The 25,535-nt window shown below is 45.3% G+C and overlaps 1 protein-coding gene across 2 annotated transcripts in view; it reads left to right on the top strand.

Annotated features, from left to right (window-relative positions):
- Nucleotides 1–8,334, top strand: part of col21a1 (collagen, type XXI, alpha 1) — a 59,203-nt gene extending 50,869 nt beyond the window's left edge. For both annotated transcript variants that reach the window (XM_080449896.1, XM_080449895.1), the window contains 6 exons: nucleotides 610–642; nucleotides 738–884; nucleotides 1,032–1,086; nucleotides 2,333–2,524; nucleotides 6,599–6,676; nucleotides 7,157–8,334. In XM_080449896.1, the coding sequence (XP_080306022.1) occupies nucleotides 610–642; nucleotides 738–884; nucleotides 1,032–1,086; nucleotides 2,333–2,524; nucleotides 6,599–6,676; nucleotides 7,157–7,344 (693 nt within the window). In that variant the 3' untranslated portion in view covers nucleotides 7,345–8,334. The remainder of the gene's footprint in view (nucleotides 1–609; nucleotides 643–737; nucleotides 885–1,031; nucleotides 1,087–2,332; nucleotides 2,525–6,598; nucleotides 6,677–7,156) is intronic.
- The last annotated feature ends 17,201 nt before the right edge of the window (nucleotides 8,335–25,535 follow it).

Below are 25,535 nucleotides of genomic sequence, written 5' to 3'. Positions count from 1 at the left end.
CGCAGCGTGCGATTTCCGTGAAATTTCACACGCACATTCCCACTAGGCCGAGGAAGAAATGCCACCCTTTTCACATTGGCCTGTTATAGTGCCACCAGCAGGTCGAATTTAGCAAAACACATTTTTGGAACAAAATGCCTCAAATCATGAATGCAGTGTCCGATTGCTGTGAAAGGCCTAAGAAGAAATGGCACCCTTTTCACATTGGCCTATTATAGCGCCACCAGGAGGCCACAATAACCTACCTGACCTGGCGGAGACCTGTGCTCCGAGGAGCGCTTTTTCTAGTTATTATTATAAAAACACTTCAGACCTATACCTTCACAATTTGAAAATAGCTGATCTACAAGCTCACAACTCGTCGCAAAGTGACACGTACTGTAGGAAGAAAGACAAAAAATGTGTGTTCACATTGACTCCCTGTCTTTAAAGGCTAAAGGCCAAGCCAGAAATATTGATGAATATAATTATGGATTCAGATCTACATTTTAATAGCCACATCAATAATAAAGTCAGTCTATTGACATCTTAAAAACATAGCAAGAATTAGAGGATTCATATCCTTTGATCTTTCTGTTTCTAATGAGCTTTCTTCATTTTGTTCAACAGGGTTCTCACGGTTCAATGGGCCCAAAAGGAGAGGTAAGTAAATGTCAATGAACGTCCTGTCCACCTGCCTTTCTTTAATCATCATTACACTGTTTGTAGCACTAACAGGATGCTTGTAATTGTGCCAGAAAGGGATAACAGGAGAGCAAGGGCAGAGAGGTCCAGGAGGTCATGAAGGGAGACCTGGACAGCCAGGGATGACCGGTCCAGCTGGTCCTCGAGGAGAACACGGGGACCTTGGCTCTCCTGGTCCACCAGGACCTGAAGGAAGATCTGTATGTGCAGCATCCATTGTGGTTCCTCCAAAATGACAGATTTCTCTCATATTGTTAGATGCTACTGGCTATTTAAATTGAACCATTGGTTAAAATGGTTAAAATTGACTGGAAAATCATGTTGCATTTTATTTTATTTTTTTACAGGAAAGGCATATGTCAGAGACGTACATCCGTGAGATTTGCAGAGACGTGCTTCGAGGTGAGTGTTGTGGTCACATCATGAGATCTGTTTCAGTGAACATGCTTTATTGTTGTTGTCAGGCTAAAACCTTTATCACCATATTTAATGTTTTGTGCAAAAGTAGTGAAAATATCCTACAGCTGTAGATCCGTTGTTGTTTCTTTTTTCAATGTTCACCTACAGTATAATGACATGCCCAAAATAGGGAGGCCAGGCCAGGTTGAAAGAGGTTAAGTCTATCTGTGGGTTTTATAAATAGTTAAAGGTAGGGTAAGTGATATTTTTTGGTTAAAACAAAAAGTATTTTGTTAAAAGGTTAAAGCACTATATTCTGATAGTAATCATTGCTATAGAGTGTTTGTTCAGTAACAGGAGTCTCCCCGTCTCTCCAGCTCTTTAATAAACAGAAAATAAATTTTTCGGTAGGTGTCAAAATCTCAGCCAATCAGGAGAAAGTACCCATTTTTAAGCTTCATTTTTATAGTGTTCCAGTTCCAATTTTGCCTGCTCATTTCTTTGTGTCATCACTTCCAATTTCAGTTGTTTAATCTATATCCTGATTGAGTTCTCTATCCTGATTGGATAAAACTGGAAATGAAACTGAAACTGAAACGAAAATGCATTTTCTGTTTTATAAAGAGCTGGAGAGACAAGGAGACTCCTTTTACTGAACAAACACTCTATAGCAATGAGTACTATCAGAATATAGAGCTATTTAACACTTATTTTAACCAAAGAAAATCACTTACCCTACCTTTAACCAATGACAAGTATTAAAGGAGCACTTCACCCATTTTCAACTTATCTTCATATAATTGGTCCTCGCTAATGCTCATAATAGTACAATTTTTGTCTGTTCACTCTGTTGTCTCAGACGAGGGCTGTAGATAGTACAGAAACCCACCTACCTAGTGACATCATTGTTAGGCAGATTTCAAACACAGTTTACCGAGACCACCCCTCCCCCATCTGACAACGTTGTCCGCGCTCTGTCTGATACAATAGCCTGGTTCAATTATTAGATCATTAGAAACTCTGCGCTCAGGTCAGGATTATATTACATAAAACTTAATGGCTTGTCTATGTCTCTGAAACAGTGTAGTTGACAGTTCTTTTCAAGGGGTTTAGCTTGCTGTGAGCTGATATGACTGTGTCATTTCTTGTTTTTTTCTTCCAATTCCGGAAAAGTAACGTTTTTTGGACATGCAAGGTTGCTACCTGAAAGTGACGATATCACAAATGTCTTGTTGTATTGTCATCCCAGCTGAGATGCCCTCACTGCAGCTCAGCAACCAGCAGAGTGCTTGTGACACATGTCACACCAGGCCCGGCTCTCCTGGCCCACCGGGCTCCGTGGGGAGCCAGGGCCCCAGGGGGTTTCCTGGCCTACCTGGCTCCAGTGGACAGTCAGGCCACCCTGGTCGACCAGGGCGACCTGGTGTTCATGGAATTAAAGGTAAAATCAAGGTCCTGTGGATCAATTTGCTGTGTGTATGTGTGTGTGTACCTGTGAGGGCCACTTGTGAATGTGTACTGCTATACCTGTGAGGGCCAAATGTCCACACAATGTATAGTATAATTAGAGAAATAGACATTGTGAGGACCATTTCCTCGTCCTCACAGGAGAAATGGTTGTCTTGTGATTAGAAAAAAGATTTAGATTTGTTAGGCTTACAATTAGGAAAAGATTCAGGTTGGCGTTAAGGTATTTAGATACTAGATATTTAGAGGTAAGGTTTAGAGGTTGGGGTTAGAGAGAAATGTTTATGATTTATACTTAGTTGTGTGCCACACACTCCGAAAATAGCCGATCTACAAACTCAAAACATATCGCAGCACGGCGCGTTGTGAGCTTGTACTGTAGATCGGCTGTTTTTGGCTTTAGTTTATGGTTAAAAATAGCAAAAAAAAGTGTTGATGTCCTCAAAAGCAGTGGTGGAAAAAGTACTCACATTTTTAACTTAAGTAAAAGTATCGATACTGCAATGTAGAAATATAGGGGTTACGTATGTAACCCCAGTTTTATTATTTCCGTAAGTAATGTACTTACATATGGGATATCATCGCCCCCTGGCGATGCACAGAGCACAATACATGGACTCCCGTTGCAATTCTTATTGGATAGGGTCCTGTGGCGCAAATCCGGTTTACCGCGTCATAGGGGTACGCCCTCTAAAAACCTTCACCTCTGCCCGCTACAAACACGCACAGAAGGGGTTTTTGGTAAGTACATTACTTACGGAAATAATAAAACTGGGGTTACATACGTAACCCCTATTTTTATGTCTTTCCTTCATAATGTACTTACATATGGGACACATGCACGCCCCCTGGGGAGCCACATGCCCTAGACCCTACCCACCCGCACGCCCTAGGCCCCAGGACTCGCCCCTTAGGCGAGACCTCGGCCCCCTGGACGCCCCTGGCCCTCTGGGCCAAGGCGCGGAAAGGTTCCAGAAGGAAAAAGGTCCTGACAGACCTAAGTCCATCTCATGCACCGAATGGCCAGACCCCAGTCTCCCAAGGTGACATGATAACCAGGACCTCCTCTTCCCCAGACCCAGCCTAGCCGGTCCAGGGGAGGCTTAAGAGGAAGAACAAGCAGGAAGAGAACATGCCCCTAGGCATCACTTCCCTGGCTTGAACCAGCCGCCATGCCCAAAACTGTGTGCGCCATCACTGATGCCGCCACATCCAGGCTGTAACAGGCTGCAAAGGTCGAAGGAGACGACCAGTTCGCCGAGGAGCATTTCTCCTGCATTGATGCCCCTCTGTAAAGGGCCCAAGATGCAGCGACACCCCGAGTAGAGTGGGCCCTCAGTCCCTCCGGGACTGCCGAGCCACTACTCTCATAGGCCAACCTGATCGCTTCCACGATCCACTTGGACAAGGTCGGTTTAGCCACCGCCTTCCTTTGGTTAGACTGACCAAAGGAGACGAACAGCTGCTGCGACCCACGCCTGGTCTCTGTCCTCTGGCAGTAAAGTTTCAGTGCCCTTACTGGACAGAGGCAGTGCAACCACTTATCCTCCGCTGACGCGAACGGCGGTGGATGGAAAGCCCCCAATTCAACTGGGGCCCTAGCCACCATGCCAGTCTTAGACACAAACGCCAAGTTAGGTTTCAGCAAAACCCTCTTGCCGTCGTCTGAGAACCACATTCAGTCCGGGCTTACACAGGGCCACCAGAAGGACCGTTTTGAGACTCACAATCCTCAGATCTGCAGTCTCAAAAGGTTCAAAAGGCGGTGCATCCAGCACTACTGCAAGGTCCCATTTCGGGAACAAAGGCCTGTTAGCCGGCCTGGCCCGCCTAGCACCAGTCATAAACCGGCCCACCAGCGGATGATGACCCACCGTCTTGCCATCGAACCCCTCGTGGCAAGCGGAAATGGCCGCCAGGTACACCTTGATGGTGTTGAAGGCCAAGTCCTGGTTCAACCTGTCTTGTAGGAAACCCAGGACGCTGCCCACAGGTGCCTGACACGCCACCACTGGTGGTGACTGTCTAAGGCACCAGGCCGCAAACATGTTCCACCTGACGTCATACTGAAGTCTCGTGGAAACGGCCCTGGCCCCCTGTATGGTGGCTACCACGTCAGGGGGCTCAAGCTTGCCCTTTCACGGGCCAGACCCACAGGTCTAGCTCCTGGGGGTTCTCGTGGAACACCTCGTTCCCTCCTTGTCTCAGAAGGTCTCTGAACAGAGGGAGAGGCCACGGCTCGTCGTAGAGGAGAGGAGTAACCTCTGACCTCCACACGCCCCATGCTGGGGCCACCAGCAGGACTGTCCGGCCCTGGAGCCTGACCTTCTCCAACGTCGGAGGGATCAGTTCCAGAGGCGGGAAAGCATACAGCAGTACGCTCGGCCATCTGTGTGCCAAAGCGTCCACTCCCAAGTCCTTGTTCCCCATCGAGAAGAACCGTGAGCATTTCGCGTTCTCTCTGGATGCAAACAAGTCGACTTGAGCCCGGCCGAACCGGGCCCAAATCAGGTCCGCAACCCGTGGGTTGAGTGCCCATTCCCCGTACCGAAGCCCGTCCCTGGACAGCAGGTCCGCCCCGCTGTTCAGGAGGCCCGGCACATGGGAGGCGCGTAGTGAAGCTAGGCGCGACACGCTCCAGAGCGTCAGCTCGCGTGCCAATCTGTCCAACACAAGGGAACCCAAGCCTCCTTGTTTGTTGACATAGCACATCGTTGTGGTATTGTCCGTTCTGACCAGGACATGACACCCCACGATGCGGCTCTCGAAGTGCTTGAGAGCGAGGAAGACCGCCAACAGCTCCAGGTAATTGATGTGGCACTCCTTCAGAATGGAGTCCCACGTCCCCCTGGCTGAGTAGCCGTCGTGGACAGCCCCCCAACCCGAAAGGCTGGCGTCCGTGGTAATCACCTTCCGTGACACTACTGCGCCTATCCTGACCCCTTCGGACAGGAAGGTCGCCTGTGACCACGGTTGGAGTGACACCACACACCGTGGTGACACTACCACCTTCCGAGAGCCCATGGTGTGCGGGATCCTCAGAGCCCGCATCCACCTCTGGAAGGGTCTCATGTGGAACCTGCCCAACCGGATCAGGTGTATGGCCGAGGCCATGAGACCCGCTGCTTGCGTGCATGTTCTGTACGTGACTCGACGCCCCACGCACAGAGAGCGTACACATGCCAGGAAGCTGTTTGTTCTGTCTAGAGACAGACGCGCCACCATCGTGGTTGAATCCAGCGAGATTCCCACGAAGGTGGCCTGTTGGGATGGGATCAGCACGCTCTTCTGAGCGTTGATCGTGAATCCCAGGGATGTTAGGTGTGCAATGGCCAACTCTGTGTGCCGCGCCACCTCCTCCCTCGATCCTGCTGCCAGCAGCCAGTCGTCTATGTACGTCGCCAGACGGAGACCCTGCTGCCGCAGTGGAGCTATGGCCGCATACGTGCATTTCACGAAAACCCGAGGGCTCAGTGACATGCCAAACGGAAGCACCGTGTATTCGTACACTTTGTCTTCGTAGCCAAAGCGCAGGAACTTCCGGTGTGGGGGGTAGATTGGGACGTGAAAATAGGCATCCTTGATATCTATACTCGTCCACCAATCTCCCTGTCGTATCAAGCGTAACAACGTTGCCGTTGTCTGCATTCGAAAATTGAAGACCTTCAGAAATCTGTTCAGGCCCTTCAGATTCAGAATAGGTCTCACGTCCCCCCCCTTCTTTTTCACCAGGAAATATTCCGAATAGAACCCCATCCGGTTCTGATTCGCGTACCCCTATGACGCGGGGGGTTTTATACCCCGTCCGGTTAACCGGATTTGCGTCACAGGACCCTATCTAATAAGAATTGCAACGGGAGTCCATGTATTGTGCTCTGTGCATCGCCAGATATAATACAGTGCAATTAATGTTATACAGAAAATAATAAGATGATGGTTTAAGTGCCCAATAATTATACATTAAGCACCAATAAAATCAATATTACAAAAAATAAGAAAACCCCCGTTTCAACCTTGTCACAGATACGCACCCTTCCTTGTGTTTTAGGTGATGCAGGTTTCATGGGTGAGAAAGGGAACCCTGGAAGGACACAGGTTGGAGATCCAGGACTGCCGGGGCCCCCAGGTAATTAATCTGACAACGAATAAGTTGAATCACTTCACGCTGGTGGTTCTCACACTTTTTCATGTCAAGGACCCCCAATTAAATGTGTACAGTTTTTTCAAAATTTTCACATGTTTTCAATGGGTTGGGTTAAAGGGTTATTTCTCATGTTATACACTGTACATTACTAGTACACCAGATGTGCATGATCTGCACAAGCCCTATTATATTTCATCATACGACCAATAGCGATAATAGCCATCTACAACTTCACATGCGTTGCATCGCGACCCATTGTGAGCTTGTAGATCGGTTATTTTACACTATTTGAAAATGTTAACAATTTTGGACATTGTTTCAATTTTTTGAAAATAATTCACCTATAATGGCATGCCAGGATGAAAACAGTTTTAAAATGATGCAGATATTAGATAGTAGCAACCAAGTATGCAGAACAATTGTTTTGACATGATCGTGACATTTTATTGCTTATCTTCCCAGGGCCAATGGGTCCCCAGGGGTACAGCAAGCCGGGTCCTCCAGGTAAACCCGGGGCCCCTGGTATAAATGGATCAGAGGGCAAAAGAGGTATAACTGGGGCACCTGGTCAGCCAGGGGTGTGTCATCCATCCATGTGCTATGGTAGCACAATGAGGCGGGATCCCTTCAGCAAAGGGCCAAATTATTGAAGCAATGCAGTGTCAATACCAGCCGGTGAACCAGTCTAGAGTTCACTCGGGAACGAAAAGCAACATTTTCCAATCTCAGGAAGATCTTATCTTTACAGTGTTTCCCTCTGCCATGGAAACAGAAAAAAGTACCTCTTTTTCACATGTGTCACATTAACTCATTGATTAGAAGTAGATCCTTTTTTCACATTGCCTCAGTTGTAAATTTGTATTGTAATGTAGATGTCCTTCAAATGATCTGAGGTTTGGGTCATTTTTCAGAGCATTGATTGGGTTGGTTTTCAAACCTGCAGTAGGTACTCTGTGGCTTGGCAGTAGAGTCCACTATGCTCAATGCTGCTTGTACATTCTCTGACATTGCCCCCTGCTGTTGTTTCTTTGCATGTTGCCTTTTAACTAGTCACTCAACACTGTTAAAACACCTTCACCAGTTTATTAATTCCATGATCAATAAAGGATTTCCCCCGTGTGTAATGTCAGAAATTTGCATGTTTTAGGGCAAAACTGTGAGTTTGATTTCCTGTGATATGGAGCTATCCGTGTTTCTAAAACATGGCATTTAGAGCATTTAATACCCAACCAAACAGAAAAAAAGAAGAAAAAAACAACGTCTTAGAGCTAATGGTACATATATCATCACCCGATAAATATGAATAGTGAAAATAGGAGCTACTTAAACTATTCATAATACCTATTCATTTGCAAATTATGTAATTATTACAGTAAAATTAGGAAGTGAAAACATGCATATGCCACTATTTAAGAATAAATATGGCATTTTAGTTCACAAACAATATGACTTATAGGCCTATGTGCTGAAGACTTATTTCTTGATTACTGTATTAGGTATTGTGTTGTTATTTATAAAATTGAACAACTGTATTTGAGCTATGACAACCTTTGTAAGCAGTTGGTCTGATTTTATTACTTTGTGCTAGGGTGACTTTTGTATGGAAATTGTTACTCTTAATTAAAACATTTTTTTAATTATTTCTGGCATTTCCATAGTTTCCTTTATCTCTTGTGCTTTCAAATGTAACCGTTTTATGTTTTTTACATCACATCAAGGTGACCATCAGCTTTCATGGTTCTGTGAAATCACTGTGGTGGAAAGGAACTATTAAGTACGTGTCTTTAAGTACTGCACTAAAGAACAATTTTTAGGTATTTTTACTTTCGAATTTTCACTCTTCAGTGAAAGATTAGATAAAGGTAAAAGCCCCAGGTAAAAGTTGGAAAGATGTCCTTGCTGGTTTTGAACTCAGGATCTTCTGAATTTTCACTCTTCAGTGAAAGATTAGATAAAGGTAAAAGCCCCAGGTAAAAATTGGAAAGATGTCCTTGCTGGTTTTGAACTCAGGATCTCCTGTGTGCAAGGCCTGTATCTTAACCACTGCTCCACCATGGTTCATGCTTTCCCTGGTCTCTTGCACGTTGTTGATTGAAAGATTAGATAGAAGTGCAAGAGTCAGGTAAAAGTTGGAACAATGTCCTGGATGGATTTGAATCGAAAACCTTCTGGTTACAAGCCCTGTATCTAAACCACTGCACCACAGTGGTTCTTTTTTAGTCTGTTCACTTGCATGGTCTTCATTGAAAGATTAGATAAAGGTAAAAGTGACAGGTAAAAGTTGGAAATATGTCCTTACTGGTTTTCAGATGTACGTTTTAAAAGTTAGATATCTCAAAAACTACAAAACATTTCAAAGTAAAATGTTTAAGCATGTGTGTCCACAGTATGCTGAATTATAAAAAGTGTGAATGGAGTTTCTAGGTGAAAGTTTTTTTTAGTTTTTTTTAGGTGCCAAAATCCTCCATTGACCTACATTATACATTTTTGAACTTTTAAAGGAGTATATTTCTAAAACTATGAAACATTGCCTTTTCAGGCAAACATGTCCACATTAAGATGAACATTTTAAAGTTTGAATGGGGGTTCTAGGTGTAAGTATGTAGGACCCAATAGGCGGCCCGCGGGCCATTTGCAGCCCGCGAGAGGCAACTATCCGGCCCGCGACGACTCCTGTCATAAAAAAAAACAAAAAAAACAATAGACCGCCGAAGTCTGACGTCATTTACACATCCTTTGTTTGTCTACCTGGTTTGCAGTTTTCCACCCCCGTTCTGAATCCCATAGACGTATTGAATATCGCGTCAAATAAGAACTGTGTTCCAAAAATAAACACATGACCCCGGCGGGTTGACTCTTATGGATATGAAGCATCAACTGACGGTGAGAAAACGCTAATGTTACTTCCGCCGAATTAGTTACATTTTCGCCAGAAACAGACTGTATCAAATATAAGTGACTGACTATCATAAACGATACAGAACCTCCTCCCTGACAATAACGCCGACACGCGGTGTTTATTTTTGGACCACAATTCTTATATGAGACGATTCTAAGATGACCCAATGTTATTCTCCATAGAGAAATTACTTCCGCAAACCTGGGGATGAACGAGTGACGTCAGGACTTCGGTGCTCTATACTCTCCGTCTAAATTGTCAAAGGTGGGTGAAGTAATACATTATCTATAGCATCTTCCATGCCAGCTAGCATGTGAGATAAATCAGTGATTTACAAACCGTTGGTTAAAGGTTCGAAACTCCTAAAGAACTTTTTCACTCTCCATCTAAATTCTAAAAGGTGGTTTAAGTATCACATTCTTAGTTAATTATTGTCTCCGCCAGGCCGAAAGGCATGGCGAGAGAGTATGTTTTGCCCCCTGTCCGTCCGGCCGTGTGTCCGTCCGTCCGTCCGTCCGTCCGTCCGTCCGTGTGTCCGTCCTTCTGTCTGCGAGCAGCTAATCTCCGCCACCGTTGGCCCTGTCACTGTGAAACTGCGCACACATACTCCCTGGATGCCACAGCAGAACCTCTGCCCCACATTTTTCAGATCAGCCTGTCATAGCGCCACCATGAGGCCGACCTTTACGAAACACATTTTTTGCTATTACTCCTACAGATTTTGTCCAAAAAACAAGCAAATCGGTACACAGTATCTCTATAGCCATGTGATCAACACGGATCTGTCTGATTCTCCATATTCCATCCTGATTGGCTAAAATTGGCTTCCAAAGTATGCAGGATTGGTTCATTTGGAACAAAATGCCTCAAATCATGCACGCAGCATGCGATTTCCGTGAAATTTTCCACAGAGATTCCCACTTGGCCCAGGAAGAAATGCCACTTGAAACTTTCACATCAGCCTCATGGTGGCGCTATAACAGGCCAATTCACGTTTTTAGCTATAACTGCGTCAAACTTTGCACGCACACTCCCTAGAGGCCAAGGAAAAACCTTTGCCCTGCATTTTTCACATATGCCTTTTAGAGCGCCACCAGGAGGCTGAGTTTTGTAAAACAATTTTTTTGCTCTTACTCCTTCAGATTCTGTCCAGAAGTCACGCAAATCGGTGCACAGTATCTCTATAGTCATGTGATCAAGATTGATGTGTCCGATATTTCATATTTCATCCTACTTGGCTAACATTGGCTTCCAAAGTTTGCAGGATGAGTCCTTTTGAACAAAATTCCTCAAATCATGAACACAGTGTGCGATTTCCGTGAAATTTTGCACGCACATTCCCACTAGGCCGAGGAAGAAATGCCACCCTTTTCACATTGGCCTGTTATAGCGCCACCAGCAGATCTAATTTAGCAAACCACATTTTTGGAACAAAATGCCTCAAATCATGAATGCAGTGTCCGATTGTCGTGCAAGGCCAAAGAAGAAATGGCACTCTTTTCACATTGGCCTATTATAGCGCCACCAGGAGGCCACAATAATCTACCTGACCTGGCGGAGACTTGTGCTCCGAGGAGCACTTTTTCTAGTTACATTCTCAATTCCATCTTCCATGCTAGCATGGCATGTGAGTCAGGAGTACGAACCATGGCTCAAATGATGAATCAAGGGTTTATAAACTGAAGGTTCTGTGATCAAAACTCCCAAATAATGTTTTTCACTTTCCATCTAAATTCTAAAAGACGAGTTAAGTATTACATTCCCAGTTGCATCTTCCATGCCAGCTAGCATGTAAGATAAATCAGTGATTTATAAACTAGTTGTTAAGGGTTCAAAACTCCTAAAGAACTTTTTCACTCTCCATCTAAATTCTAAAAGGTGGGTTAAGTATCACGTTCTCAGTTAATTATTACATTGTCAGTTGCTTCTGCCATGCCAGGATGGCTCAAATGATAAATCAGATCATAATCTGAATGTTCTGGGTTCAAAACTCCCAAAGAGCATTTTTCACTTTCCATCTAAATTGTGAAAGGTGAGTTAAGTATTACATTCCCACTTTTAACATCTATTGATCTATTGAGCGTGGCTCAATAGATGAATCGGGGGTTTATAATCCAAAGGTCCTGGGTTTGAAGCTCCCAACGAGCATTTTTCACTTTCCATCTAAATTGTGAAAGGTGAGATAAGTATTACAGGCCCAATGGATTCTCCCATGCTACCATGGCTCAAATGGTAAATCACGGTTTTGTAATCCGAAGGTTATGGGTTCAAATCTTCGAAAGAGCATTTTTCACTTTCCATCTAAATTGTAAAGGGTGAGTTAAGTATTACATTCCCGATAACATTTCCTATGACAGCATGGCTCAATAGATGAATCAGGGGTTTATAAACCAAGGGTTCTGGGTTCAAAACTCCCTAAGAGCATTTTTCACTTTCAATCTAAATTGTAAAAGGTGAGTTAAGTATTACATTCCCAATTGCATCGTCTATGCCAGCGTGGCTCAATAGATGAACCAGAGGTTAATAAACCAAAGGTTTAGGGTTCAAAGCTCAACTAATACAAAAGACAACTTCAACAACTAATACAAAATGTCTCAAACAACAATCAATACAAAACTTCAAAGTGCCTCAATAAAAAAAAACATAAAACAGTGGTCAAAAAATTAATAAATAAGTCAGCTATAATGCTAATAACGTCAATGACATACAACAAACAAAAAATAGATAATTGCTTTGCGTAGTATGTAAATATATTAAGCTCCTCCCACTGGAGGTGGGCTTTACCCATGCTCCTCCCCCTCCTACCGGAGCTAAACGAGGGCGTGAGGAGGGAGGCGGACTGCTTCCACGCTCCTCGCCTTAAAAAGAGCAAAGAGAGAGATTTACCAGGACCAAGATTCAAACCCCCAACCTTCCACCTGCGAGGCCTCTCCTTTTCTCTTGCACCACCAGGCTTTTCACACTAATTAGAAACTTGAGGTAATATTTGAAGTTTAAGGGAGAGGTGGCAGGTCAAAAGTTGAAAGTCTACAGCAAACACCTCTCCCCCTGACTGAATCTACTAGATTCACTGATGATCAGGGTTCATTATGCCACAACTTTTTCGAGTTTTAGGTTATTGTTAAAAACCATCTGTTGAAAAAAAAAAATGCAACAGATGGTTGGAGAGCAAACAGAGGGATGTTTAATGTTATCAAAACACATTCGTTATTGTCATATTTTAAAGTCATTTATCAATTTCAAGACCAAACCTAGCGGTTTTAATCAAGAGTGTGAACCTGGCTCAGAGTTCAAACAAAATAAGAGCAATACACTTAAACACAGAATTATAAAGACAAAGGCTAATTAACTAATTGTTTATGAGTGAGTTAGTCTGCAGAATCTGTAGTGGATGTGTGTAAAGCAGTGGTTTTCAAAGTGGGGTCCAGGGGACCCTCATGGTTTCTTGAGGGGGTTCTAAATGTCCCCTTACATTTCTGTAACTCCCAAGAGTGTACAAAATGGAACCAAATGGACCCCTAATGGTCCATTTGTACACTCTCAGAGTGAGAGATATGGGGGTCATTGAAATTAAAATGTCTTAGAAGTAAGGAGTTGGATGATGGATGCAAACCAAAATGTCAGAGGGGAGAATGAGACACTCCAAAAGTAATGAAGACTGCTGTCACTCTGCGAGTCAGGAGGGAGTGCAGGACAGAAAGACCAAGGCAGACTAGTTCAGATACAAGGAGTTTTCTTTTTTTTATTATGACAAAAACCAGGGAACACAAGGAGCACTAGGAAGGCACTTGCGAGTTTCACTTGTAAAAGCACAAGAAGATAGCCTACATACACCGAATCAAGGAGACTAGATCAAACACTAAGATACTCACAGACAACTACATACAACAAACAGACTGGCAGTGAAGGGCAAACAGAAATATATTGGAGACGCAGGTGCATATGTATGGACAATCAACACACGATTGGCTAGGGCTAAACAAGACACAGGTGAACAACATTTGCAAATGACAGGGTGAGACAAGACAGGTAGGTAGCAGCAAACAGGAAACACTCAGACATCACTACAAAACAAAAGGTACACAATTGTGTAAATTAAAACTAGAACTAAGAAGAGATATTTCTAAAATATGTAAAGAAACACAACTGTATTGTAAAACACCAAGCATAACTAAGAAACAAGGAACACAACAAGAAAACACAACAGTTATTGTTAAAAAAAAAACATCTGTTGGAAAAAAATTCTCTGCACCCAGATTTACTATTTAATTGAGAGCAAACAAAGGGATGTTTAATATCATCAAAATACAAATCCGTTATTGTCATATCTTATAGTCATTAAATAGAGTTGCATCTTCCATATCAGTGTGACTCAGGAGATATACGAGGGATTTATAAGCTAAAGGTTTAGGGTTTGAAACTCCTTAATATAATTTTCACTCTCAATCTAAAATCGAAGAGGTTGGTTAAGTATTGCATTATTACGTGAGTTGTCCATGTTAGTGTGGCTCGAGGTATTATTCAGGGTTTTATAAATGAAAGGTTCAGGGATCAAACCTAATGAAGAACATTATCATCACTCTATCTAAATTCTAAAACGTGGGTTAAATATTACATTCTCGGTTGCATCTTCAATGCCAGTGTGGCTCAAATGTTAAATCAGTGGTTTATAAACAGAAAGTTTAAGGGCCAAAACTCCAGAAGAAAAAAATCACTCTCCGTCTAAATTGTCAAAGGTGGGTGAAGTAATACATTATCTATTGCATCTTCCAAGCCAGCTAGCATGTGAGATAAATCAGTGATTTATAAACTGTTAGTTACAGGACAGGTTCAAAACTCCTAAAGAACTTTTTCACTCTCCATCTAAATTCTAAAAGGTGGGTTAAGTATCACATTCTTAGTTAATTATTACATTCTCAATTCCATCTTCCATGCTAGCATGGCATGTGAGTCAGGAGTACGAACCATGGCTCAAATGTTGAATCAAGGGTTTATAAACAGAAAGTTTAAGGACCAAAACTCCAGAAGGAAAAAAATCACTCTCCGTCTAAATTATCAAAGGTGGGTAAAGTATTACATTCTCAGTTAATCATTACATTCTCAATTGCATGTTGCATGCTAGCATGGCACATGAGTCAGGAGTACAAACCAGAGCCTTCTATTAGAGAGTTAGGCAATGAGGGGTCAGAAACAGCGTCGGTCACGTGGTTCATGTACTGTAGCTGGAAATAGTGACAAGGAGCCGTCGAGCCGTCGACTTCAATGCATTCCATGAACTTCCGGTTTAGGGATTTGTCACTATTCGCCAATGTACTGTATGTGTATGTAGAAGACCTGGCCCGAAGAAGTGAACGGAGTTGGCGTAACTCTCTAATAGATGGCACTGGTACAAACCATATGGCTCAAATGATAAATCAGGCGTTTATAAACTGAAGGTTCTGTGTTCAAAACTCCCAAAGAATGTTTTTCACTTTCCATCTAAATTCTAAAAGACGAGTTAAGTATTACATTCCCAGTTGCATCTTCCATGCCAGATAAATCAGTGATTTATAAACCAGTTGTCAAGGGTTCTAACCTCCTAAAGAACTTTTTCACTCTCCATCTAAATTCTAAAAGGTGGGTTGAGTATCACGTTCTCAGTTAATTATTACATTCTCAGTTGCTTCTGCCATGACAGGATGGCTCAAATGATAAATCGGGGGTTCATATTCTGAATGTTCTGGGTTCAAAACTCCCAAAGAACATTTTTCACTTTCCATCTAAATTGTGAAAGGTGAGTTAACTATTACATTCCCGATTGCATCTCCCATGTCAGAGTGGCTCAATAGATGAATTGGAGGTTTATAATCCAAAGGTTCTGGGTTTGAAGACCCCAAAGAGCATTTTTCACTTTCCATCTAAATTTTGAAAGGTGAGTTAACTATTACATTCCCGATTTCTTCTTCCATGCTAGCATGGCTCAAATGATAAATCAGGGCTTAATAATCTGAATGTTCTGGGTTCAAAGCTCCCAAAGAGCATTTTTCACTTTCCATCTAAATTGTAAAGGGTGAGTTAACTATTACATTCCCGATTGTATTTCCTATGACAGCGTGGCTCAAAAGATGAATCAGGGGTTTATAAACCAAAGGTTCTGGGTTCAAAACTCCCTAAGAGCATTTTTCACTTTCAATCTAAATTGTAAAAGGTGAGTTAAGTATTACATTCCCAATAGCATCTTCTATGCCAGCGTGGCTCAATAGATGAACCAGAGGTTAATAAACCAAAGGTTCAGGGTTCAAAGCTCAACTAACACAAAAGACAACTCCATCAACTAATACAAAATATCTCAAACAACAATCAATACAAAACTTCGAAGTGCCTCAATAAAAAAACATGAAACAGTGGTCAAAAAAAAAAAAGTCAGCTATAATACTAATAATGTCAATGACATACAACAACAATTGCTTTGCTTAGTATGTAAATTTATTAAGCTCCTCCCACTGGAGGTGGACTTTACCCATGCTCCTCCCCCTCCTACCGGAGCTAAAAGAGGGCGTGAGGAGGGAGGCGGGCTGATTCCATGCTCCTCGCCTTAAAAAGAGCAAAGACAGAGATTTACCAGGACCAAGATTCAAACCCCCAACCTTCCACCTGCGAGGCCTCTCCTTTTCTTTTGCGCCACCAGGCTTTTCACACTAATTAGAAACTCGAGGTAATATTTGAAGTTTAAGGGAGAGGTGGCAGGTCAAAAGTTGAAAGACTACAGCAAACACCTCTCCCCCTGACAGAATGACTGAATCTACTAGATTCACTGATGATCAGGATTCATTATGACACAACTTTTTTGAGTTTTAGGTTATTGTTAAAAACCATCTGTTGAAAAAAAAATGCAACAGATGGTTGGAGAGCAAACAGAGGGATGTTTAATGTTATCAAAACACATATTCATTATTGTCATATCTTAAAGTCATTTATCAATTTCAGAAGACCAAAACCAGCAGTTTTACCACGGTTCTCCGTTTACTACTCACTATGGGATATCAGCGCCCTCAGGCGATGAGACAGAGCAACACACACGCTCCCGGTGCCAATACTGATTGGCTAAGGGTATGTCACGAGTCCGGAAGACCCGGGAGTATAAAGCTCCCTCGTGACGTAGGCTCTTCCTCTTTTCTCCACTCTGCAAGCGAATGCGCAGAAATTCACACACAAGAAGCAAGACATTTTTCAACTTAAACCCAACGCGGGAATACGGAGTATTTCCCCACGGGAAAATCCTTGCAAATAAGTTTTCTCCCGGAACTTATTATTAAGTATTTATTTATTTACCTATCCTCTCAGTTTTCCCCTTTTCCTGGTCCTTGAAAATCGCCGGTAGCATTTTCATTCATTCAGCGGCTAGGCTACTGGTAGCAGCTAGCTAGGTGCTACTAGCCAAAGTTAGGCCGCTGTTCCAGACCAGGAATGGAACCACCGAGGACTTGCGGACGACCGAGCTGTGACCTCCTCGTCGCCGCAGACGACCCCCACCGCGTCTGTATCTACTGCCTGGGGGTCGACCATGCGCTCACCGCTAAGGAGCGCCAGGGCGAGAGGGACGAGTGCCCAGGGTGCTCGTCCTTCACAAGCCAGCAGCTCGACGCCCGGCTGGACAGGGTAGAGACCCTGGTCCGCTGGGTCAGGAACGACTCAGCCGGAGCTTCCGCCGCCACCGGCACAGGGACCCCAGGAGTGCCGCCCGAGAAGACACTCATGGGACCCCCACCGGTGCCGACGCCGAAGATGAAGTGGCTAGCGGCGACGACGCTGACGCCACCTTCCGCCGCTGCCACTGCACATATATCGCCGCCGCAGCTAACCAGCAGCGCCTCCACCTCCCCCCGTCGACACTACGACTGGGCTGCTTCGCTGGCCGACAGCGAGGAGTCACTGGCCTTCGAAGAGCTGGAGGACGAGTTGGACCTCGCGCCATACCAGGACGTCCAGGAGGTGTCCATGGCGAGCGCCGACGGGGAAGGCGGAAACCCCGAAACCGTCGAAGAAGAGGTCGTCGAACCGGTAACGGCGGTGTTTAAGCGGGCCATCGCCAGGTGCGGTTTGGTGCAGCCCGTGGAGAGCCGCAACGCCACCGCTACTACAGTAGGCTTCCAGGGCTTGGAGGCTCCACCAACACGGGTGGTGGAGTCCAAGAAGCTCCCTGAAGCGATGGGGTTCAAGACGGCCTTGATGAGCTCCTGGGGGGATCATCAAGACCCGCAAAGGCTAGCCTTCCCCACGACCTAATCTCCGCCAGGGACCTGGGGCTGATTGAAGTCCCTCCGATGGACCCTGTGCTGGCAGAAGGACTGGAGGACATGCAGTCAGGTACGGTGGTGCTTGGGGGCGCCACACCGTCCTTTTACAATGACGAATTGAGAAAATCCTCCGCGGCGTTGAAAAAGACCTACGCCGCGGCCGGACAGGTCGCAAAGACCCTCAACGCCGTCACCATCCTCCAGGGCTCCTCTGCCGTGCGGCTCACAGAGCTGAAGGAAAAATGGGGCGATGACGCGAAGGAGCTGCATCGCTTAAACCAGCTCACCATCTCCTGCACCCAACACGCCATCAATTGGACCGGCCGGGTGTTGGACGACTGCGCGACCATCGAGAGGGTGCGGTGGCTCGACCTCGCCACCTTCACAAAAGTCGCGCAGAAGATCGACGCGAAGAAAAAGCTGCTGGCCCTTCCACTCACAGCAGGTAACCTCTTCTGCGGGGCAGAAAAATACCTGAAGGACTCCACGGAGTCGGCGAGGGCCCGGAAAGAGGCAGCGGCGGGTCTTTTGGCCCCGAGATCTCCCCAACCAGGCAGACCCCGCCAGGAGAGGTCTGCCTTAAGGGGGAGACTCTCCTCACCTCGCCAATCCAGCGCCAGCGGCAGCTCCCGCAACTCCTCAGCCCGTCCCACCAGAGTGGAAGGGCCCATGTCGCTGGGAGTCGGCGACGTCCGTCGCAAGGACCCCCGCTCCCCCCCTCCCCCTTCTTCCCCCAGATCCACTCGACGCGGCGGGAGAGGACGTGGTCGCGGGCAGCGTGTTTGACAATTGCCCCCCGGTGTTACCGGTTGTTTGGCTGCCCCCCCCACATCCACACGGACGGAGTGGGGGGGGATTAGCCCCCCTGGTCACCTCGGGAAAAAGACTTGGCCTTTTCATGGCCCCGACGGGAAACAAACGACAGAAAATAATAAGTTACAGAGCCAGGCCTCTGCTGTTTTGACTTGTCCAAATGTTGTTTGCCAGGGTGTTTGTGTGTCAAGTGTGGTTCAAATAAATGTTCTGAAAAATACAAAACCTCTCATTATTTCACCCGCCTCAGTGCGGCGATGCGGAGGGACCCCCCTTGGGGGGGCCCCTCCGTATCAATGCCCTCCAACCATAAGCCCACAGCGCTTGGACAGTCCCTTTGGAGACTGTCCAAACGCTGCTGGGATGAATACTGTGCATGCTATGAACAAGACAAAGGTATTAAATCCATTGCTAATTCTAAACGCCAATGTACAAGGGTCACGCCAAAATTTCCATTTTTACCATCCATCCAGCAGAGGGCGCCAGAGGCCCACTGTGAGAAGGAAGGTTTACAAGATGGCGGCACGGGTCGAGGGTCACCCCAATGTTTACAGCCTGCCGTGCACCGTGTCACGCCAGCCTCTGGAGGGCAACAGAGTGCCTCCGTCAGTAGAGGCGGATCCGTCGCTTCCTTTAGTCAGGCCGAGAGGCCTAGTCAAGATGGCGGCGGACCTTGTAGGCAACAAGGGAATAGTGTGGAACACTTCCGCACTAGGTCACGTGATCTCTACACGCAGAACGTCAGGATCGACGCGGCCTCTTTTGTCTCTAGCGAGCTCCACAGCTGTAGCTCCGCTGAGCAGAGTTTTAGCGTCTCCGGTTCCCATGGTCACGTTTTCACGACCAGTGAAACTAGCGATGGCAGCATCCAGCGACAAGCCTCTCGCTCAATGCTTGGATCAATGGAAACTTTGCAAGCCGTGCCCTTGGGTGCTGCGCACCGTTCACAAGGGTTACAGACTGCAGTTTGCCAGGAAGCCGCCCATGACAGACAAGGTATTGTACACTCGAGCGTCGGGCCAAGCGGCCAAAACCTTAAGAGAGGAGGTAGCCTCCCTTCTGGACAAGGGCGCGATAAAGAAATTATCTCCGGATCAGAACCGTCTGGGGTTCTATTCGGAATATTTTCTGGTGAAAAAGAAAGGGGGGGGGCGTAAGACCCATTTTGAATCTGAAGGGACTCAACAAGTTCCTGCGGGTTTTTCATTTTCAAATGCTAACGACCGTGAAGTTATTATGCACGGTGCGTCAGGGCGATTGGTGGACAAGTATCGATCTGAAAGATGCTTACTTCCACATCCCAATTTATCCCCCGCACAGAAAATTCCTGCGCTTCGGCTTCGAAGGGGAAGTGTACGAGTACATGGTTCTCCCTTTTGGTATGTCGTTGAGCCCACGGGTGTTTGTGAAGTGTACCAACGCGGCCATTGCTCCACTACGGAGACAGGGAATCCGTCTGTCGACCTACATCGACGACTGGTTGATAGCCGCAGGCTCGGAGGAGGAGGTGGCACGGCACACGGCCGTGGCCATCTCCCATCTGACGTCACTGGGTTTCACAATCAACGTCAAGAAGAGCGTTTTGGTTCCGTCCCAGCGGGCCACCTTCCTGGGGATCTCGCTGGACTCGAACACGCTCAGGGCACGTCTGTCTATCCAAGGAGAGGATAGACAGCGTTTTGGCTTGTGTGAGATCTTTCCGCCTGGGGCGGAATGTTACTTACAAACAATGCATGCAAGCAGTAGGTCTCATGGCCTCAGCCATTCACTTAATCCGCTTAGGCAGGCTCTACATGAGACCCGCTCAGAGGTGGCTGAGGGCCCTTCGGATCCCACCCACCTCAGGTCGTCGGCTTGTGATGGTGTCTCCATGGTGTGTGGAGGCACTCAGACCATGGTCACAAGCAGTCTGTGGGCACCTGTCCAGGCCCCGGTGGGCAGCATTCTTACTTTTCTACAGGGAAGGCTAAATCAGGGTTTATCCTTCTCGACGGTGAAAGTGTATTTGGCGGCCATTTCGGCTTGCCACCTAGGTTTCGACGATGGCAAGACGGTGGGTCAGCATAACTTCGTGCGCCGATTTATGAACGGTGCCAGAAGAGCTAGACCGGTCAACAGGCCACTGTTCCCAGTCTGGGATTTGACGGTGGTGCTGGATGCACTGTGCCGTCACCCGTTCGAGCCTTTTGAGTCTATGGATCTGAAGGTCATTAGTCTAAAAACGGTCCTTTTGGTGGCCCTGTCCACGGCTAAACGGGTCAGTGACTTGCATGCGCTCTCGGTGAGCCCGGATTGCATGAATTTTCTGAACAACGACAGGAGGGTTTTGCTTAAACCAAACCTGGCGTTCGTTACAAAGACCGGGGTGGTGGCCCCAGATCCGGTTGAATTGGTGGCTTTTCATCCGCCTCCCTTCGCTTCGGCGGAGGACAGGCGGTTACATTGCCTCTGCCCGGTGAGAGCTTTGAAGCTCTATTGCCAGAGGACGGCGGCCAGTCGCTCATCGACACAACTCTTTGTCTCTTTTGGCGTGGGGGTTCAGAGGAAGGCGGTCACCAAAGCGACGCTTTCTAGATGGATCCGTGATGCCATTAAGCTGGCTTATGTGAGTAGTGGTGTCCCAGTCCCGGGGGGTCTGAGGGCCCACTCTACTAGAGGCATGGCTACGTCCTGGGCTCTCTACAAGGGAGCTTCGATCCAGGAGATTTGTGCGGCTGCAAATTGGTCGTCACCATCGACTTTTGCGGCCTTTTACAGTCTGGACGTGGCGGCGTCATCAATGGCGCACGCTGTCCTGGGTGTGGCTGCTGCCTCCAGGTCAGTGGAGGATAGGGAGTAGGCTTGGGGCCTTTTCTCCATATCTTTCGACTTCCTCTTTAGGTTTCCTTGGGACCAGCAGGGCTGTGTCTTGGGGATAGGGCCCTGCTCCTCATTATTATGAGGCGGACTGTGTCTGCCTGTTAGAGAATAAGGCAGACTCTAGAGTCTGTCAGGGCCTACTCTTATTATCTATCCCGCACCCCAGCCCGGTGGGCTGGGGGGGCGCCCAGGGGCCGTAAGGTCGTGGACCTATGGCCTGGGGGTCTTAGGTCACGTCCAGGGGGGACGTGACCTAGGAGCTGAGGGGCGTGCGGGGTTGTCAGGGTTGTGTGGCTCATTACCTCAAGGGGGGTTTATGAATCCCATAGTGAGTAGTAAACGGAGAACCGTGGTAAAACTAGAGGTTACGAATGTAACCCCGGTTTTAGTAGGTTCGGAGTTTACTACTCACCAGACACCCCTTTCTGTGCGCATTTGGCATGCAGAGAGGAGAATGTTAAGAGGAAGAGCCTACGTCACGAGGGAGCTTTATACTCCCGGGTCTTCCGGACTCGTGACATACCCTTAGCCAATCAGTATTGGCACCGGGAGCGTGTGTGTTGCTCTGTCTCATCGCCTGAGGGCGCTGATATCCCATAGTGAGTAGTAAACTCCGAACCTACTAAAACCGGGGTTACATTCGTAACCTCTAGTTTTAATCAAGAGTGTGAACCTGGCTCAGAGTTCAAACAAAATAAGAGCAATACACTTAAACACAGAATTGATCATGAATATAAAGACAAAGGCTAATTAACTAATTGTTTATGAGTGAGTTAGTCTGCAGAATCTGTAGTGGATGTGTGTAAAGCAGTGGTTTTCAAAGTGGGGTCCAGGGGACCCTCATGGTTTCTTGAGGGGGTTCTAAATGTCCCCTTACATTTCTGTAACTCCCGAGAGGGTACAAAATGGAACCAAATGGACCCCTAATGGTCCATTTGTACACGCTCAGAAATATGGGGGTCATTGAAATTAAAATGTCTTAGAAGAAAGGAGTTGGATGATGGATGCAAACCAAAAGACAAACAAGCCAAAATGTGAGAGGGGAGAATGAGAGACTCCAAAAGTAATGAAGACTGCTGTCACTACTATGCGAGTCAGGAGGGAGTGCAGGACATTAAGACCCAGGCAGACTAGTTCAGATACAAGGAGTTTTCATTTTTTTATTATGACAAAGACCAGGGAACACAAGGAGCACGAGAAGGACTAGGAAGGCACTTGGAAGTTTCACTTGTAAAAGCACAAGAAGATAGCCTACATGCACCGAATCAAGGAGACTAGATCAAACACTAAGATACTCACAGACAACTACATACAACAAACAGACGGGCAGTGAAGAGCAAAAAGGAACACATTGGAGACACAGGTGCATATGTATGGACAATCAACACACGATTGGCTAGGGCTAAACAAGACACAGGTGAACAACATTTGCAAATGACAGGGTGAGACAAGACAGGTAGGTAGCAGCAAACAGGAAACACTCAGACATCACTACAAAACAAAAGGTACACAATTGTGTAAATTAAAACTAGAACTAAGAAGAGATATTTCTAAAATATGTAAAGAAACACAACTGTATTGTAAAACACCAAGCATAACTAAGAAACAAGGAACACAACAAGAAAACACAACAGTTATTGTAAAAAAAAACATCTGTTGGAAATGTTTTCTCTGCACCCAGATTTACTATTTCATTGAGAGCAAACAGAGGGATGTTTAATACCATCAAAATACAAATCCGTTATTGTCATATCTTATAGTCATTAAATAGAGTTGCATCTTCCATATCAGTGTGGCTCAGGAGATATACGAGGGATTTATAAGCTAAAGGTTTAGGGTTTGAAACTCCTTAATATAATTTTTCACTCTCAATCTAAAATGGAAGAGGTTGGTTAAGTATTGCATTCTTACGTGAGTTTTCCATGTTAGTGTGGCTCGAGGTATTATTCAGGGTTTTATAAATAAAAGGTTCAGGGATCAAACCTCATGAAGAACATTATCATTACTCTATCTAAATTCCTTAAAGGTGGGTTAAATATTACATTCTCGGTTGCATCTTCAATGACAGTGTGTCTCAAACGTTAAATCAGTGGTTTATAAACAGAAAGTTTAAGGGCCAAAACTCCAGAAGAAAAAAAATCACTCTCCGTCTAAATTGTCAAAGGTGGGTGAAGTAATACATTATCTATTGAATCTTCCATGCCAGCTAGCATGTGAGATAAATCAGTGATTTATAAACCATTGGTTAAAGGTTCAAAACTCCTAAAGAAATTGTAAAAAACAGCAGAGGGCGCTGTTTTTCCTTTTTTATTTGGCAATGGGTTCCCAGATTGATGCCACGCTGATACAGCAAATGCAGGTGAGCAGGAAATTCTTAACGTTTTAGAATTTTTACAGAGTGTAAATATTCCCAACAGTGGCCCTGAACCTGGTTACAAAACTCTAACATCCCTTGTACAGAGGTACGAAAACTATTGACATGTTTTGAATATTCCCGCTGGTGGTTTCAAACCACAAAACTTTGGCTTACAAAGCATTGACGCTCCCCATGCACCACAGTGGCATGGAAGACACTGATGGCAACTACATAGTTAATAAAAATGTTGATAGTGATGATTGGTCTGTAGTTGTAACCTACAGAGGAACTGACCTAACCCTAACTCAACATCGCTTGGACATAGGGGAAAAAATACATCTAAAAGCTTTCATTTTCAATTAAAAATCAACCATAATTGAACATGTTTTGTCCACATTCTCATTCTGGCATGCTCTTCAGTGAAAGATTAGAGCCAGTGCAAACATAGATAAAACTTGTGTGAAGCCGAAGATTTGAACTCACAACATCCACTTTAAGAAGCACATATTTTACCCCTGCACATACTCTCTCGCCATGCCTTTCGGCCTGGCGGAGACAATAACACATCAAACTAAGAATAGCTCTAATCTAACTTCCCTCATTGAATGCTGCCAGTTTACTAAACTAAATCAAACACACCTGGCCGTAATCAGGTGCGTCCCTCTCTGATTGGATGAACTCAAATTATCAATTAAGTGACTCATAAACATTATACCCAAATATAATGATGATAGTGATAGTCATATTTGAGGTTGAAGGGAGAGGTGGCCGGTCAAACGAACATGAAAATCCACAGCAACTAAGAAATTAGTCAAGTATATATTACACGAGAGGGTGTGCGTTATCGTGATTATTAGCATGCCAGTGCGGAGCTAAGAAGACATGGATGAAAACGGAATACTTAACCTTTTAGAATTTAGATTTCCTAACTTCTGCTATAAGCACATACTGTACCTTAGCACTGTCCACAGTACTGCAGTTTGATCATTGCCTTGCATGCATGTCATGTGCATGAAAGATAAAAGCCAAAATAATCTCACCTCCTGGTAGAGATAAAAAGAGAAAGTGTTTAGATTCTCCACTAGATGGTGCTAAGGTCACACCTAATCCTGTGAATGATTTACCTCATTATTAGGCCTACGGTTGGACGGATACCATTCAAATTAAAAACTGAGTTTTTTTTTCCCCCGTTTGTCGAAATCCTTATTATGTGTAATATACTAGTATGTATAACATATTTCGATACTGTTTTTTCTTTTTGGTCTGGCAACATCAACACCAAATGGTAGCACACTGCAGGGCACTTCAAATGGCTTAATCTCGTCTGTGCTCATCTTTATGGAGCTGGAGCATAATAGGCATAGTCCTGAAACTATGCCACACACTACATTGCATACAGTAGTTTTACTAATGACTCCGACTCTAGGATCAGGTTACCACTCCCCTGTGTGACCAACAAAGCCGAGAAGCCTGCAGTCTGAAAACATTTTGGTCCACTATGACAGCTTGGGATCAACAGGGCAGGTGTTAGATCTAACTTAGATGAATAGGCTACTAGTGGCATCATTACTACAAGATGGATGTTTGTTTTTTTTTAAGAAAAAAAAAGATAAGTAGACTCCATTCTATTTCCACTCC

Source organism: Gymnoscopelus braueri (assembly GCF_963280865.1).
Source record: "Gymnoscopelus braueri genome assembly, chromosome: 14".
NCBI lineage: Eukaryota > Metazoa > Chordata > Actinopteri > Myctophiformes > Myctophidae > Gymnoscopelus > Gymnoscopelus braueri.
This window is presented reverse-complemented; position numbering and strand designations above follow the sequence as displayed.